Below are 15,811 nucleotides of genomic sequence, written 5' to 3' on the forward strand. Positions count from 1 at the left end.
TAGCAGTTAGGAGCTTGGAAGGGCAACCGTAGCAGTAATTCGTAGGTTATATGTACACGCCGAAAGAAACGAGCACGTGCACCTACGAACAAAGATTAAGAAAAGTACGCGATGTCCGAAGGAAGCAAACATGGATACCAGGCTACACATTTAAGATCTATCAGCAGGCAACAAGTGCTTCCGGTTCTTGACAGTCCCTATGGTGTATCTGTACTTAATATTGTTACATGTGAGCCTCTTGCTTCCGTTGTCGGTCCTCATCACCTGGAGATAAATTCTCTTGAGCACGGAGACTTGAATTCACACCGAGCTCGGGATCGTGTAAGGGATAAGAGCCGTGAAAATGGATCTTGATCTTCGCACCTGGTGTCTCACCTTCGTTGGGCATACGACAAGGAGGACTGGGGTCCTACCAAATCTTTGTGGGCGTTGGAGTTTTGTGAATGACCAGGTCTCACGTGAACCAGTGTAACCTGTTCAGGAAAGCAGTCGAACCGCACTGGCGTTCTGCCCATACACATGCGGCTAAAGCCATCAAGGTTGTCTTCATGTCTACAAACTACTGTCTGCGAAAGCATTTTCTTCGTTCTTCTGATTCTCACAATCTGCCAGGCCATCCAGCACAAAGTACTCTTACTTGACCCGCTTTACTTACAAGCCATTGTGGTACCAGAACGGACGCTGAGCAGCCATGGAGGGTTTCTGTAAGCTTAATTCTTAGCCGGTGTTGAATTGGGAAACGTCGAACGGTTGTGAACTTCTCACGATAACAGAAATCAATTCCAGTCAGGAGTGTAGCGTTAACTGGTAAGTGGTTATCATAACACTCCATTAATCGACTGAGCACCGAGTGAGGTCCGTAAAACGGGCCCTGTGGTATTTTGCCCCACATCTGCTGAAGTCACAGTTTGTACTTAGTCATGAACGAAAGTAAATGGCGTACTCCCTCGCCCTACCCGCCAGTGTGACGTAACTGCTTGAGTTGCCCTTCAGACCGTACGTTATAATGAAGAACAGCTAGCGCTCTGTGTCTGAGAAAAACCGACAGGATACGTGATAGAACAAAGGTAGGACGGGATACAGTATTTAAAGTGTAGACAGTGTCAATTGCACAGACGTTGTTGGTAAGTTTAGAATTAACAATGCTTTGTACGGTTGTACCATTGTTAACAGACTGCCAAACGCCAACAACGCAACTCCGGTGTACCTTGCCTCTTTCCCCTCCCTACTGAAACCCTAAAAAGCAGTTTCTTTAATGCTTCGTTTAAAGGACGGAGCACAGTGGATCTAGATGCTGGGCTGGTTTGGAACAGATGCCCAGTGGCAATGGATGCCCCAAGCTGAACATGAGCAAAGGACGAGGCAAGGCAAAACGGAGTGATGTTGACAAAAACACTGATGTGTTTGCATCTTTTTGAAAAGTCAGGACTACAGTGCAGAGTGGAAGGAACGAGTGAAAATAGCAGCTCATGCCGTAGTCTCTTCACTGCAGCTTCACTACATGGTGCTAAATTCGAAGGGCAAATAGACACATACGCTGCTGTCGTCGACATAATAAAAGTGCATAAGAGACTGCAATAACAATGGTCGGCGTAATACGTTTTTCTTTTCCTGTGGGTGGTATTCCGCAAGACTTGTCATTGCTGTACCCTCTCCACTCACACTCCTCTCTCCCCATACCCTGGCCTAACCATGGCGACAGACGTCATGAACCTCTGTATGCAATCAGGGGATAAGTCGAAAAATCGCAAACTGAGAAAACTTCAAGTGAATATTTGGTAAAGTAATTGCAGCTGGGTTTCCTCGAATAACGCAACTACAAATTGTGAAATATTAGGCATGACATATCCCCTTTTTCAATGTAACACCGCGTGCACAGGGTTATCGCGCAGAAAAAAAAAAGAAAAGAAAAAAAAAAACGTTTTCACGAGTCGGACATTGATGGCTGAGCCATGGTGATACTATGGGTGGGGTGAAGTCACCTGTTTGTAGTGGAGCAGCCTGGATCGGGCTTATCGTGCTGCTAAACAAGCACAATCTTGAAAATAATGTCCTGGATGACAAACATAATATGAGTTGTTAGCTCAGTGCACACGTTTTTTCCTGATTACAACGCTCGGTAGCACAGCTGACACGGTCAGGTGAGGTAGGAAGACTGTGTTTTTCTAGTGGAAGTCAAACTTCATTTCGGCATCGTTGCGAAATTTAAGCCACACCATTCTGATGTGTGTATAATAGAAAAGGGCCTGATCTGACTGTCCATCCCATTGACACACACGCATTTCTCGTTTCTTACCCCGTGTAGCCGGTCAATAAATTGTAATACGGTCCTAAATTTTACTTGGCAGGTACATACAGGTATGTAGATGTTATTGCAAGAAAAATACTGAAAAAAGGGAATAAGTCGACTAATCCCCTTATTGCATACAGAGGCTCAATTGTGGGGTCATTCTCCTTTTGGTAAACGCTGAAGGCTTTGAAGGCGCTCGCTTTAGTGAATGTGTTTCTCGTTATGAGTTTTAGTACACCGTTGGTAACGTCACCATCCAGTTAACGTACCTATCGGAACCAATGACCGCGTTCATGACTCATAATCTTATCCGTTGATTGGTTGCGGTAGACGCCGTAGTCTACCGGGCTCCCGATAGCGGCATACTAAAACTCTCTACACTCTACTTGAAATGTGCGACCCCTTCAAACTGTAACGTCAGAAGGAACTAATGTTTATTCCAGGTGGCAATGATGGCGGAAAGGGCGTGCCACAAGCGACAGTCGTCTTCTGCGCCGCTACAACGTTATACTGGGTGTTCATTTTTATCTGTTACATATTTTTTTATGAAAAAGCTATGAGAGCAACGTAGATGTCGTTTTTTCAGTTGAGTTATATGGCCAGGCAGACATCCTCTCGAAGAAAGTATATAACTACAAGATGATTAATTAAAATTCATTAATTAACTATTCAATTAGTGATTTCGAGCAAGAGCGATATAGCAGAACGGGAGGCAACCCTCGTTGAAAGCCATTTCAAGCCGTCCAAAAAATATTGAAACGTGCGCGTGCGTTGAAATATCAATAGTCGAATTTTTATATGCAAATGAGCACGCTCATTCCACGTCAGAGGGCCACGTGCTTTGGAGCGATGGAGATTATTGGAGTAGGTGCTGATCTGCTGGCCCCATTGACCGCTTTCCGGCTAAGATAAGCCTCCGTCGGCGAAGGTGGTGCGCTTCTTATGCGCGCTGTTTTGGCCTCCGCTCATTTGCTTAGCGAAATTCAGCGATTGATATTTCACGGCACGCACCCGTTTCAGGATTTTTAAAAGACATAAGGCTTTCAACGAGGATTGCCTCCTATTCTGCTAGCTCGCTTTTGCCTGCAATTCCCTAATTAAAAGGTTAATAAATGAATTTTAGGTAATTAATCACTTTATAGTTACACTTTCTTTGATAGGATGTCCGCCTGGCCGTATAACTGCAAAAACGCCATCTCTGCTGCTCTTTACCTTTTCTAATAAAAAAGTTGTAACAGGTAAAAATGAATACCCTGTATATTATACGTAAGGAGGTTTTGTCATGTCAAATATGTCCGCACTATTTCTTCAAAGAATAGGCAATTGCCGAGCTGGCAAACGTTACTAGACCCCTAAATGTTGCTATAACGCATTTTACGTTGGTCTTGAGACCACACGTGTGGTCCTCTGCTGTTCCGTGTGAGACCTGAAGCTTAGGTTACAGTGCTCGGTGAAGGAACTTTCTTGATTTATGGCTCACAGCAGCCACGGCCGACCTCTGCGGGTCTATTTTCCAAAATAAGCATCCTGGAAATAATTATAATGTGCGCAGCACCGAAAGTTCCATCGAACAGAGTCCAGAGATATTTCCACTCTACGTTCCACCCATTCTGCACTTTATCCTCGACAGAAGGCCCAGCGCCGACCGGCATCGGCAGTAAATTGTGTTCCTGTCAACGGTCGCCATGAGTCCACATGCAGAGGTATCGGATGCACCCCTGCAGTGAAAAACGGATCATGTTTGACTGTTTCCAATAAATAAAGTCAGGACAGGCTAAAACATGGACAAGCAAGACGCTGACGAGACAACCACTACCGCAAACCAGCGCCCCTCCAGACTACAGCCTCAACTTAATGAAGCCGTGCCGGGAACAGTTATGATTTGATGACACAACATGCAGAAAAGCTCGAATATAATACGCACTACATGCATGATGGTGAACTAAAGACACATGCAAGCGGTCTTCATGAATGACGCACTTCATAAAATGGTGCCTCTAATTATTTGACATCAGCAGCTTTTACGGGGAAGACCCACATAAATTCCCTTTCGGAGTTTAGGCAGGCACATGCTAGAGGTTACAGGTCGTGTAAAACTGCAGTGGGCTACATTCCATAAAAATGTGAAGGAAACACCCCATTACTGGCCTTGACGCAGCTTGGGAACCTTGTGCGGATCGAAAAGGAAAGTCAAAAAGCGCGTTACGGTGCACCCTCGCCAAGTAAGCTGTTTGGTGGTTGTGGTGGGGCTGCAGTTTAGAGTGCACGGTTACAGTGTGTTAAAGACAGTAGTGCTTGCGCTGTAATCTCCGGCTCGTAGTGTAAAGGTTCCCTATCCGCGCTGCCACGCGCAGCTACAGCCAAGCACGTCGTGATTGGCGGACTCTTAACAACTACGCCACGTTGTTTAAGCGGGCAGGCTGTCTTTATCAAGGTGGTGTTGCCTGTGCGCCACATAGGCATCACTAGGCGACGACAGCCAAGTATCGCCCTACCATCTCACGATTGGTGACGTAGAGTGACATAAAGCCTCCCCTCGGCGACGACAGGGCATAGCTCGTTCGTGCGCGAAACCGCCGATAGGGGACTGTTGAGCCATGGGCTACAGATTACAGATAAGTATGTTACAAGCACTAACTTCCCGAAGCAAGTCACACTGACGCGTAATCCTGTTTTACCCATTCTTCTAACGTGGAGTATAACGTGCACGTACCATAGCAAATCATATGAAAGTAAAAACCTTCTTAATATATCCCCTGAATTACTTGGCACAAACTGCTGTATCCCACTTTACTCTGTTATAATTCAGATAGGTTGTCAGAAGGTTGACACTCATGTCCTCTCTTAAATAAGTTTTCCAGCATCGCCAGCCTCCTTTGTAACTCTGAAAGCCACAAAAACTAAAACAGGGAATTTATGCGTGCCCCCGCCGTACAGCGGCGCTGCTGTCACACCAAAGCTGAAGTGCGCGAGATCTCACCACCATACCCGTACCATAAATTGCTTGTGGAGATCATCCATGTATCCAGATACAGCACCACTCGTCAAAAATACATATGGCACTCTCAATGCATTATATGGCACACTTCCTGCAAGTAAAGAAGCGTTAATCATTGCTGAAGACACACGAGAGACTTTATAGAAGAAAAAGCTAAACATACCTCAGCATCGTTCAAGTTGTCCATATGCAAGTTGGTCAACTATCCACTTCGTGAATCATGAAAGGGGGAACAACGGTTACAGGAATCACGCACGGCCCGTCGTGACAGCGTCCTTGGATGCTCCAACGAACAATGGCCAGCACGATGCCTTCGCAAGAAAGACCACGTGATGAAGATGATGTGGATCCACAGCATGACTGGCATCATCGTTCGCAAATGCATTGTGGTATGCTGAAGGAGCACTCAACTAGCGAAACAGTGTGAAAGTGAAAGCTCACAGTCAGCGTCACCGCTCAGTTTGAGCTGGAGTGCACTGTGCATAAAAATCATGTGCCTTATGGGCGTCGTTTGGCAACCGGTGGCAGCCATTTTTTCCGGAACCTCTCCGAACCACGATATAGTGTCATGGAATTCAAGATGGCCGTACAGAAACATGGCTGAAAAATGTTCTCGTTATAATTTGGCAAACGAAACAAACAAGGTCATGGCAGAGGGTTATGTGTCTGATAAGCGTTGACAACTCATAATAACCGCTTGCGTAGATGATTGCCCGGATAATTCACATGATACAGAACCGACCTAGAACATTCCAGCGCTTACTCTCTTCAATCCAAGGAACAGTTTGATGATATGGTATACCTCTGATCTACAGTGGTACGCTAAAATACCCATGCTCTTCAGCATGCAACGCCCTTGCCTAATCAATAATCTATTGCAGAAGGAAAGTGATAAAGGTGTCCCCGAGAAAGTTTGAAGGGAGATCCGCTGTATGAATTCGTCTGCCGAGTATCTCTTTTGCGGAATTTCTTTCAACCCGTGCCATCAACCCTTTTCTATTTGCGCACGATTTGAATGTAGACTTTCAAGGGGACATTTTAGGGGCCGACAACGGGGCGCGTGGACGCCTCTTACAAGGCGATTCAGCTCATTACGGAGTGCGTGATGGGTGTGGACATCAACTATACTGTCTTTACAGAAAAAGTAAAAAATAAACAAAAAGAGAAAACGAAAACATGAAGCAAATATGAGTCGGCTGAGACATATTAACAAACAGCAACAACAATACACTACAGCGCGGTGTCTCCGCGGAAGCTTTATCGTGCAAGTATGATTATTGTACCATGCATATACAAAAAGAGGAGATACCTTTCAATGGTTTGCACACGTCGATCTTCGTTTCAGAGGCTTCTTTGCAGAAATCTGGCTCGACCAGCTCGGGGCTCATATACATCTGTAAAAGCCAGACATAAATTCTTTGACCTTACAGAAGTGTCATCGTTAAATAGTCGGCACTCCTTAACGTTATCGTTGCCTTCACCCCATTGTATACCCCATCCAAGGTTGCCCGAACGAAGGTCTCCTAAGGCTATAGGATACCCGTGCATTAACTTTCTAAAGCACGTGGGCGTTGGAGCGTCTTTCAAGTGAAAAATGCAATTTACTGGTAATTTACGGGCAGGCATTTGCTGCGTTATGGTTAAGGTAATGCTCAATACACTCGAACTTGTTACCCGCCTGTGGTACCTGGGAGCACAGTGCAACTGTGGTGACCCAAGCGTAATCGTCAGGGGTCATGTGCCGAGACACGTAATACACGGGCGGCGTGTGATAAACCAGTTACATGAATTTAAAACAAGTTTAATCTATCCAAAAGACAGGAGGTATTGCAACCTAGAGTGAAGAACAAAAGTGTTGGCAGTGTTCCGAAGCACCTGATGTAGAGTCGCACTTCAGTGCAAAAATAATGAGACATAGCTTTAGATGAGCTCACTTTCTGGTGATTTATCTAATACGCCAATAATACACAATAAACAATTTGTTGTCTGCTGATCCCCTCACACAGGTGATTCACACTTGCACTACGAACGTCACACCGCATGGCGCATCCTTAACTCACAGAACAGCTTGTGGAACAAGACCGGACTCGAAGCGGTATCTGTCATGACGCCTCCACTTCGGACAGGCGACCCCATTCTCTTGTTCGCTAACATCGATGCTCAGTTTCAGAATTTCGGGCGTGATGATTTCTGGCGTCTGGTTCAACCGATCGTAAAGTCCAAGGCACCGTAGCCCTTGTTGTATCAGCGGACACCGAAGCCTGTTTCGACATTGCCAGCCATCTAGCCCCAACGACTTCTGGAGCCTGATGCCGAACTCCACAGATCAGCTGTCACCCACTGAATCTAAGCAGAGTCATGCATCTAGACCCTCAACGTCTTCTACTTATGACGAGACATCACAGCGGCCAAGTTTACAACATCACGGATTACCGCCCTGTCTCCAGTACATCCGCCATCGTCATCCACGAGGGGGAAGCCATCCAGAAGAAGCTACAGCAACCGACATATGCAGCATCAACTACCGGTACCTGCGTGTACTTCAACTTGGTTCGCTAGCTATCATCACTCATTGCCATCAAACAGTTCGACATTTTGGAGCATGGTCGTGGTTATTGCTCGCTCTGCTGTGTCAATGAGAACCGGAGTCCCAACGCCACGTGAAGGAGGTTCAGGTGCCTGTCCCTCAAGAAGGTAACATTCACTGTGAGTTATGCCATTAAAGGATTCTTTGCTTCCTGACAATCTCTAAGACCCATCTGAGCGCGATATGAAGTACAGACAATGTATCACGATCACATGGCGACGTGAAAATCTCGCAATAGATATTCCTCGACGCAATCCCACGGCACCGTTCCGTTGTAACTGCAATTCGCTTCTATTCTATCTTCTATGTCGTCTGTGTAACCTTGTCCACTTTCAGGAGGAGAGGAAACACGATTCACAGAAAAAGGAAGACCCTAGGCGCTTGACCAGGGAGGCTTGGGAAACGGCCGGAATGACCCCAAAATGCCCTCGCGTAGAGTAGGGTTACTAAATGGGGTGCACTAATCAGTGAGTCCAATGTCGAGAAGACCGTAGGCAAGGATGGACTTCACTCGAATGATTCGTGCATCGTTAAGTGAAATACTGTCGCGCAGTGGATTTGGGTAACAAAATACAAAACAAGTCGTGACTCCACACTTGCTTGCTGGTGCTAATAACCCGCGATACGAGGCAACTCCGGCACAAAAGAAAACGTATACCCCCGTCAACCGGTCATTAGGGCATCGCTTTTCTTGCTGGGCTCTCGGTTACTGGAGCATCCCACAGCGGAGTTTCTAGGATACCCGAACTTCTTGAACTTTACTGGCGCATGCTTTTCGTATTTTTTCCGGATAAATCCAAAACCCCGAAACATTTGACATAACGTACATTTTGAGTTTTTCAGTTAGACTACAGAAAAGCTATTCCACTTTTTATTTACACGGTGAATGGTCGCATCCCGGTAAATCGTCAGTCGCTGAACAACGAAAGTCATTTTATATCTTTTTTTCCCCATTGTCTTACGCAATGCACGTAACATGACGTTTTGTTCTGTTGCAGTGGACATAATCATTGCTACATAATAACACGTCACCAAAGAAAGGCAGTAAAACCCTATCGGAATTACTTGATTGCGGCTATGATTGAAATATTTTGCACGGCCACTTTAAGCATCATAAGGAATCACGTATCAGCGACTCCATCTTAGGTGGAGGCCTGCATGCAGTGTCCTTAGTCACTTCACGACGATATCTTTAGTTTCGGTAGTCATATCCCCTTTCGATGTTATGTGGATGTGATTTCCGGACGGGCCGACACAGATGGCCCCGTCTCTTGGGTTTCCGCTCTTGCAGCGACAGGAAACGCCATGACGCGATAATATAGAAAACAGACACCCCGGTGGACGTCACAGAATGCGGAGCAAAAATTGCAGCAAAGCGATTGCGACGCTCGAAAGTATCTGGTTGTGTGTGTTGCTTAGAACGCTCCTGTGCGTTTCACAACCGATTTATGCAGAAACCAGCATAGTGGCCAATTGGCCAGTGCTCCAAGTGCACTCTAAGAAAAAAAAAGGAGTAAAACGGGGAGTAATTGCAGCTTCTACTCCCCTAGTCTGCCCCCCAATTACTCCCCATTTTAGTCCCCTAACCCGACATTTAGTCCCGGCATTTACTCCCCAGGACTGGAAATTGTCACTAAACTTCGCGAATGGTCTCCTGAATGCAACAGTCTACATAAATATGTGCCCTTGGTCAATTTGAACGGCATAAGGCTTTATAACTCAGCCAACGTAGCAATTTTCCAGTCACACAGAGTAAGAAACAGTTAGCGAATCTTTCTTCGCAAATTGCGCCCTATGTATGGCGCAAGATTTTATATCACTCGATATATCACGGTTGACGGTTTGTTTCACAGTATTTTCATGCAATCACACGAATTATGTACCTGGGACTCTTACAACAGCGCGTGAAATGCAGTCTACACTCTGTGACATTCATTTACTCCCGTGCATTTACTCCCGGAAGGGACTATTTTTTGTGGCAATGCATTTAGTCCCCAAAAGGAGTGAAAATACTCATTTTTTTCTTAGAGTGTGCTATTCTTTCTTATCGCGTCGTTTCTTCTGGATAATGATGGGAATGACCTAGACTTAGGAGTTTTTAAGTTGCTACTGTGTTGCTGTTTGAGGGGATGCCCACCGGCTAGGGCTCAAAGGATTCTGACTCCTTGCTTCAAAGTGCTGCGGAATGGAACTGATTTTATTGGAACGACCCTTTCTTCCTTTTCGTCTGTTGAACTCAAGCGACGCACGTTTTCACAGCTGCATACGCGAGAAAAAAGAAAAGGGAAATGAAGCGTGTGCCATTGCAGCGATAAATAACTAGACATGAGATGACATATTCGAAAGGTGAACAATATGTCAAGTTTAAATGTAATCTCCTGGCATGCAGATGCTCATCACGGGGGCTTAATTTTCGTCGAATAGTTTTCGTGTCCCCGTATTTGAGAAGAGGGTTGCAGAAACTGTGGTAAATTAAACGCATTCGTCCAGAGGAGAAAAAAACAAGAACATATATCCTGTTTCCATAAATATAAATTAATGACCACATACAATACAAAATAGCAGAGAGAACTGAAAAGCGGAACCGAAAAAAGAAGAAGAAAAGAACCCTTATTTTGGCCGAACCGGAACGGAACGAAAACCGTAAAAATATTGTATGCCCCGGAGGGAAACCGAAAAAAAAAAAGAAGTGTTTTCGGTTCAAGTGGAAAATTGAACCACTTGGACCTCAAGAACACATACCGCACGAGCTCAAGTGCACAATACATTGCATCCACCGGTGTTTCGGTAGGGAACTCTCAAATTCATTCTCTCGGATCAAAGGTCCCGTCTTTCCCCGGAAGAATTCGACGACTTGCTGTTACTTAGGTCAACTACATTGTATTTATTTGTGCACGAACCTCATCTCACTATGTCAAAATTTCATGGTCAATGGCGAAATCCAGCCCGCCGACGCTTTGCCCTGAAATCACTTTTAAGGTTTTTAGACACCGTATTACCTCGGTCCGCACTGTGACGCGACCCATTGTTTCATTTCACCAGACTGCCGCCAGCAATGGGGTAGAGACGACCTGGCGATGACACTCCCCACTCATCATCATTCAAATAACGTTGTTGTTGATGTTGCACGAACCTTACATCACAACAATATGCGAGAGAGCAAGACGGGCCCGTTGTTTTTCTTCAAGCCACTTGGTGGGACCTTGTAACCTCGCTCTTTTTTTTCTCCCTCTGTTTGACATCTTGAAAAGAATAAACGGGATTATTTTCGCTGCAGTCAATCCTCCTTACACCATGTGAAACTAAACCAGTTCGAACCGGTTTGGAACCGTTATTTTTTTTTACTTCGGAGCTGAAGCGCATTTGAACCGTTTTCTTCGAACCGAAACGAAAACCGGAACGAAAAACCTTTCGGTTCGACACCCTGCAAAATACCATATAGTACAAATTGCAGGATATGCAAATTTCATGTCAGAACAAAAGCTAACTTCAGAATATTCGAGAACACCTAGGAACGCGATATGGCGCTCAAATTGCAAATAGCGTCACCTCGCAATATCTCAGACGCATAGTGTTCGGAATCCCAATTCATTTTCTCAGTCCCGGGACTCCGGGATTTTCCGCGACGAATCCAGGGACGCCGGAATTAGGGTAAAAACAGATACACCGCGCATACACAGCCTTTCCTCTTTTCCTCTCTTTTTGCTGTTGTTTACGTATGCGACGTCACACAGTGGGTTCTACGCCGCCGGTACCCCTCTAGAGAGCACTGCAATGCACCGAGGTGCGGCGCGTGCGTCACAGATCGAATAATCGAAGCCCACTCACCGGCACCGCGCAACGAGGGTAATAGGTGAGCGCGATTAGGGTACTTGAGAGGCAGCTAAGGACAAAGAATGGTAGATCACTCAAACCTCTGCCGGACAATGAAACAACAAATTAATTATTCCACACTTCCGCGTCGCGGCTGCGCCCAGAGTAGCTTTCTGCTCGAGTCGAGGACTTCGGGATATCCGAGATCCGAACACTAGACATGCCTTTGATGTGTCCGTGCATTGAAAACATCTCCGTTCGCGAATATTTTTTACGGCTCAGTTACTTGCATCGTAAATTAACTTAAAGGGACAGTCCGGAGACGCCGACTGGTTTCGAGACTATAGGGTTACATTCCACTCTGTGTGAATTTTGCCTCAGCGGAACGAACACAATCGCACGTTCATACCCGGTGTCGCTGGTACGCTGACGTAAGTACGTCCTGCTGTGGCTTGCGGCCGTCACTAAGGTAGCACATAGAGAAAAGGTGATTGAGAACAACAACTATTGGTGATGATGACAGGGGAGTTTCATCTCAGGAGGCGACATCTACCCCATTGCTCACGGTAATTTCACTGAATGAAAAGGTGATTGAGAACTGTGTTCAGATATTATTAAACGTAACTTGATTGACAGTGATGTCTGTGCTGGCATACCGCTGCCTATAAAAGTCAGTTATAAATATGAAATATCCTGGACATTGATTCCCAGCAGAATAACATATGCGACATCGTTTTCCTATGATTTTTTTATTTTTTGTATGGACTGCCGATATAGTTTTCATCTGCAGAATTATATGAAATTCAAAGACCAGTGTCGGGAATCCCAAGCCACTTTTCCCGTCCTGGGGTAGAGATAAAACCGAGACAGCCTTTGAGTGTGACTCTGACATTTCGTGCGTGCGTATGTCACCTCGTTCTCCTGCCTTTTTGTGTTGTTACCATGGTGTCGCGTGATGAACGAGACATAGCTTGCAGAAGTGTTGAGGGGCCCTTCCGCAAGCGGTTTGGGTGCGACGCTCCGTCTGTGATGGTTAAGATAGCGGAAAATTTAATGAGAAACTGGGGGGTTATTCATCTACCACATGTGTCTGTGGCAGATCGGTAGCTTCTAAACGCGGTGTGCGCTTCTTTCTATTGGGAACACCACACAGCCCTAATACCCTCCCACCCTTCCAGATGAAAGTTCCGGGAAACACCTGCTTACGGCATCCGGCTGTGCCATTCACAGTGACACCTGCAGATGTGAGAATTTTCTCTCTGAGATTTTTGAATCTGTGTGTTTTAGAATTGTGCGAATCGCAAAATTTCTAAATCGAATCGAATACGGATATCTTACAGATACCGCGAATCGAATTCGAATTGTTTATTTCAATTTCGAATCGAATTCGAATGTTCTCAAAACGGCGAGTTCGCATATTTCGAATCTATTACTTTGGATTTTTTTTTTAAACTTTGTGCTCGGAGCTTTGTGCCCTTTGGGGAACTGCTACTCCTAACAGGGGAGAAGACTGCTTTTCAGTCAGAATAAAATATGGTAAGAGAAAGAAGCCCATCTACTTCAGGTATTGGAACACACATTACATTGCTGGCTATGCGTCCTTTGGTTTATTTATTTGTTTGCATTTGTACTTCTCACGAACTGCAAATATCTCCCTCTGTTACTGTATCCAACTCCGGAACCAACAACTGGAAGTTGTGAATACATTTATTAGCACCTGTAATTCACATTGTATATGGTGGGACCTATAATAACACACACACACAGATAACCTTCCAATCACTTGTGGGAGTGTGCTTCGTATGGACACGTATAGGAACATATTGTGAGCGAGCCCGATTGCGAGTTTTCACGCAGAAAAGCTATAGTCTTTGTATATGTGGGTTGATTAAAGGTCTCAGCGAATGAACAGGTGTTCGCAGAGAAGGAGTAGAGCGCGCTCACTTGACTATGATGTGACTGACACATGCCCGATGTGAAAGTGATGCGCTCCATGCCTTCAAAAGCTTTCTGTAACTTTTTTTTTGTAATTTGTTCCTTCGCTTCGGTATAGTAATCCGGGAGAGTGCTGTTCTTCATGCTAGGATGTAATCCGGGATAGCTCCAGCCATTAGTTCACGAAGCTCGCCATCTTTGATGACAGATGACGCTTAGAGGTTGACAGTAATCATTTTTGTAACTTTAGCGGGTCCGGCGGCCTATCTTCACATTTCCGAATCTGTCAGCTCCTCACAGTTTGGTTATTTCCAGTGGATGCTGTGCGGTTGCACAGTGAATACTCGACGCTACGCTCCTGCTTTCGGTTTACAAACCACTTCGCAAGTTCGCATGAAGCCGAGGTGTACCCGAGATGCAGCGCCGCCTTCCGAAACACGATGATGACGATGACGATCGAGGGGATTACGTTTCGGGTCGGCACAAAATCAAACGCGTCACTACTCTTATTGCACACGTCTCGCTACACGCGAGTTCTCGCGGCTGCCTCGATCTTGTCCACAACGCTGACGTGAAAGTGCGCAAACGACGCCGTTACGGTACGTTGCAGAAATATTCAAATATTCGAGAACTGCCAATACTCAAACTCGCCAGCGAATACTGTTCGAATAACATTAACTATGAGATTCGAATTCGAAGTTTCGAATATTCGCACACCTCGAGTGTGTTTGCGTCACGTTCAAGATTACGTAACAGCGATGTAATAGTATACCTCACTGAATGCGAATTTTACCCGCCAGCTCCCCTCGGTTTACGTCACTTTACCTGTACCAACAACAATTAGAGCACCTTTGTGCTGACTCGTAGTCACATCCCATGTCATCATCGCTTCTCCATCATTTATTGTTGTTGTTGTAGTCACATCCACACCCTGTGTGACTTTCAGCCAAACAAGGCCATCATCACGTCAGCTGTACTTCCGTTGACACTTTGCCAGCGTAGCCAACGTCTTTAGTCATTCACTTGAAGGTTGACGCACCCAGGGTCTCCATACTCAACTCTTCGTTATTCTGTAACGCGCGACAAATGTATCACCTCCCCGTGGTTCTCCCCGAGCTCCCGTACGGAGATCAATCTCAAAGTTTATTTCCGCATTACCTAAACAGTTTGTACGTGACGTCGCGTGACGTTCACTGGGCGCCAACTTATAAAAGAACCTAAAGGTCGTTATATAAACGTTCAGCATCAGGGTACGTTATGCAAGGACCACAGCCAAACGTACAATCTTTCGCCGAAACCTGTCACACCACAGGTTCCCGAGGTGCAGTCACTGTACTCCCGTCGTTATAAGGGGTAATGTTCTCAACCTTATCAACTGGCGTTCTGGAATAGTTCTCCTCGGGAAGCATTTTTGGCACGCTACTTCCGGGATGCACCGTGGTTCTGAATTCACGTAGCTGTGTTTAGGAGGTGTTCCAGAACACAAGAAGTCAAAAATAGAAAGCCAAATTTAGTTTTCCCAATTTCAGATGTGCGTCGAGGATGTTGATGTTAAAGGGGCGAAGTCCTGCCTGTCTCCTCACTCTACCTAGCCCTATACCCCTTGGCAAATGGCAACTACGCGTGCGTTTTCAAGCACGACATTAGGGGGCCACGGGGTGAAACGACTGAAATGTTCGCACTCACCAGTGAGCATCTGCAAAGACAATCTAAGGCATCTCCCGAACAGGTGCATTTCGGCGCTTCTCCGATGAGATCTTCGTACCTCGGCACGTAGAGCGACGGCATCACGGTAGCGTTGTAGCGGCCGTGGCAATATGGCGATGAGTGTGGGAGCTACGAGAGCTACGACTACGAGCTACCTCGCTGACGCAGTTTCTCTACAGATGTACAGACAGAGTCGGCTGGCTGGTACTGGTCAAAACCGCATCGAACGGCATCCTCAGCTTGGAGAACGGCAAAAGAGATGGCGCCTCGGGGCTGAGGTTTGAATCACGGAGGTGGTTTGAATATAGAAGCCGGACGGGGTGTCCCGCGTGCTTTGTTGGCCGGGTTCCTTTGGTAACGTATTTGGCAGGTGTAGCTGTGGACTGCGAATATTTTAGGGCTTTATGCAAGACCAGTGAGGTACGATGTTAAATATGTCATGCGTTGGTCGCGCGAACAGTGAAGCGGACTTGTCTCACAG

At 45.9% G+C, this 15,811-nt stretch overlaps 1 protein-coding gene across 3 annotated transcripts in view; it reads right to left on the reverse strand.

The window, feature by feature from the left end:
• LOC135385805 (facilitated trehalose transporter Tret1-like) overlaps positions 1 to 15,522 on the reverse strand; it is a 39,981-nt gene extending 24,459 nt beyond the window's left edge. Inside the window, exons 1-2 of one of the 3 annotated variants that reach the window (XM_064615334.1) lie at positions 15,310 to 15,522; positions 6,598 to 6,682 (exon numbers count right to left, since the gene is read on the reverse strand). In XM_064615334.1, the coding sequence (XP_064471404.1) occupies positions 6,598 to 6,682; positions 15,310 to 15,411 (187 nt within the window). In that variant the 5' untranslated portion in view covers positions 15,412 to 15,522. Of the gene's footprint in view, positions 1 to 5,451; positions 5,699 to 6,597; positions 6,683 to 15,309 lie in introns of those variants that run through there. The other 2 variants (XM_064615336.1, XM_064615337.1) reach the window with 2 other exon arrangements.
• Positions 15,523 to 15,811: the final 289 nt, after the last annotated feature.

Source organism: Ornithodoros turicata, chromosome 2 (genome assembly GCF_037126465.1).
Source record: "Ornithodoros turicata isolate Travis chromosome 2, ASM3712646v1, whole genome shotgun sequence".
Taxonomy (NCBI): Eukaryota; Metazoa; Arthropoda; class Arachnida; order Ixodida; family Argasidae; genus Ornithodoros; species Ornithodoros turicata.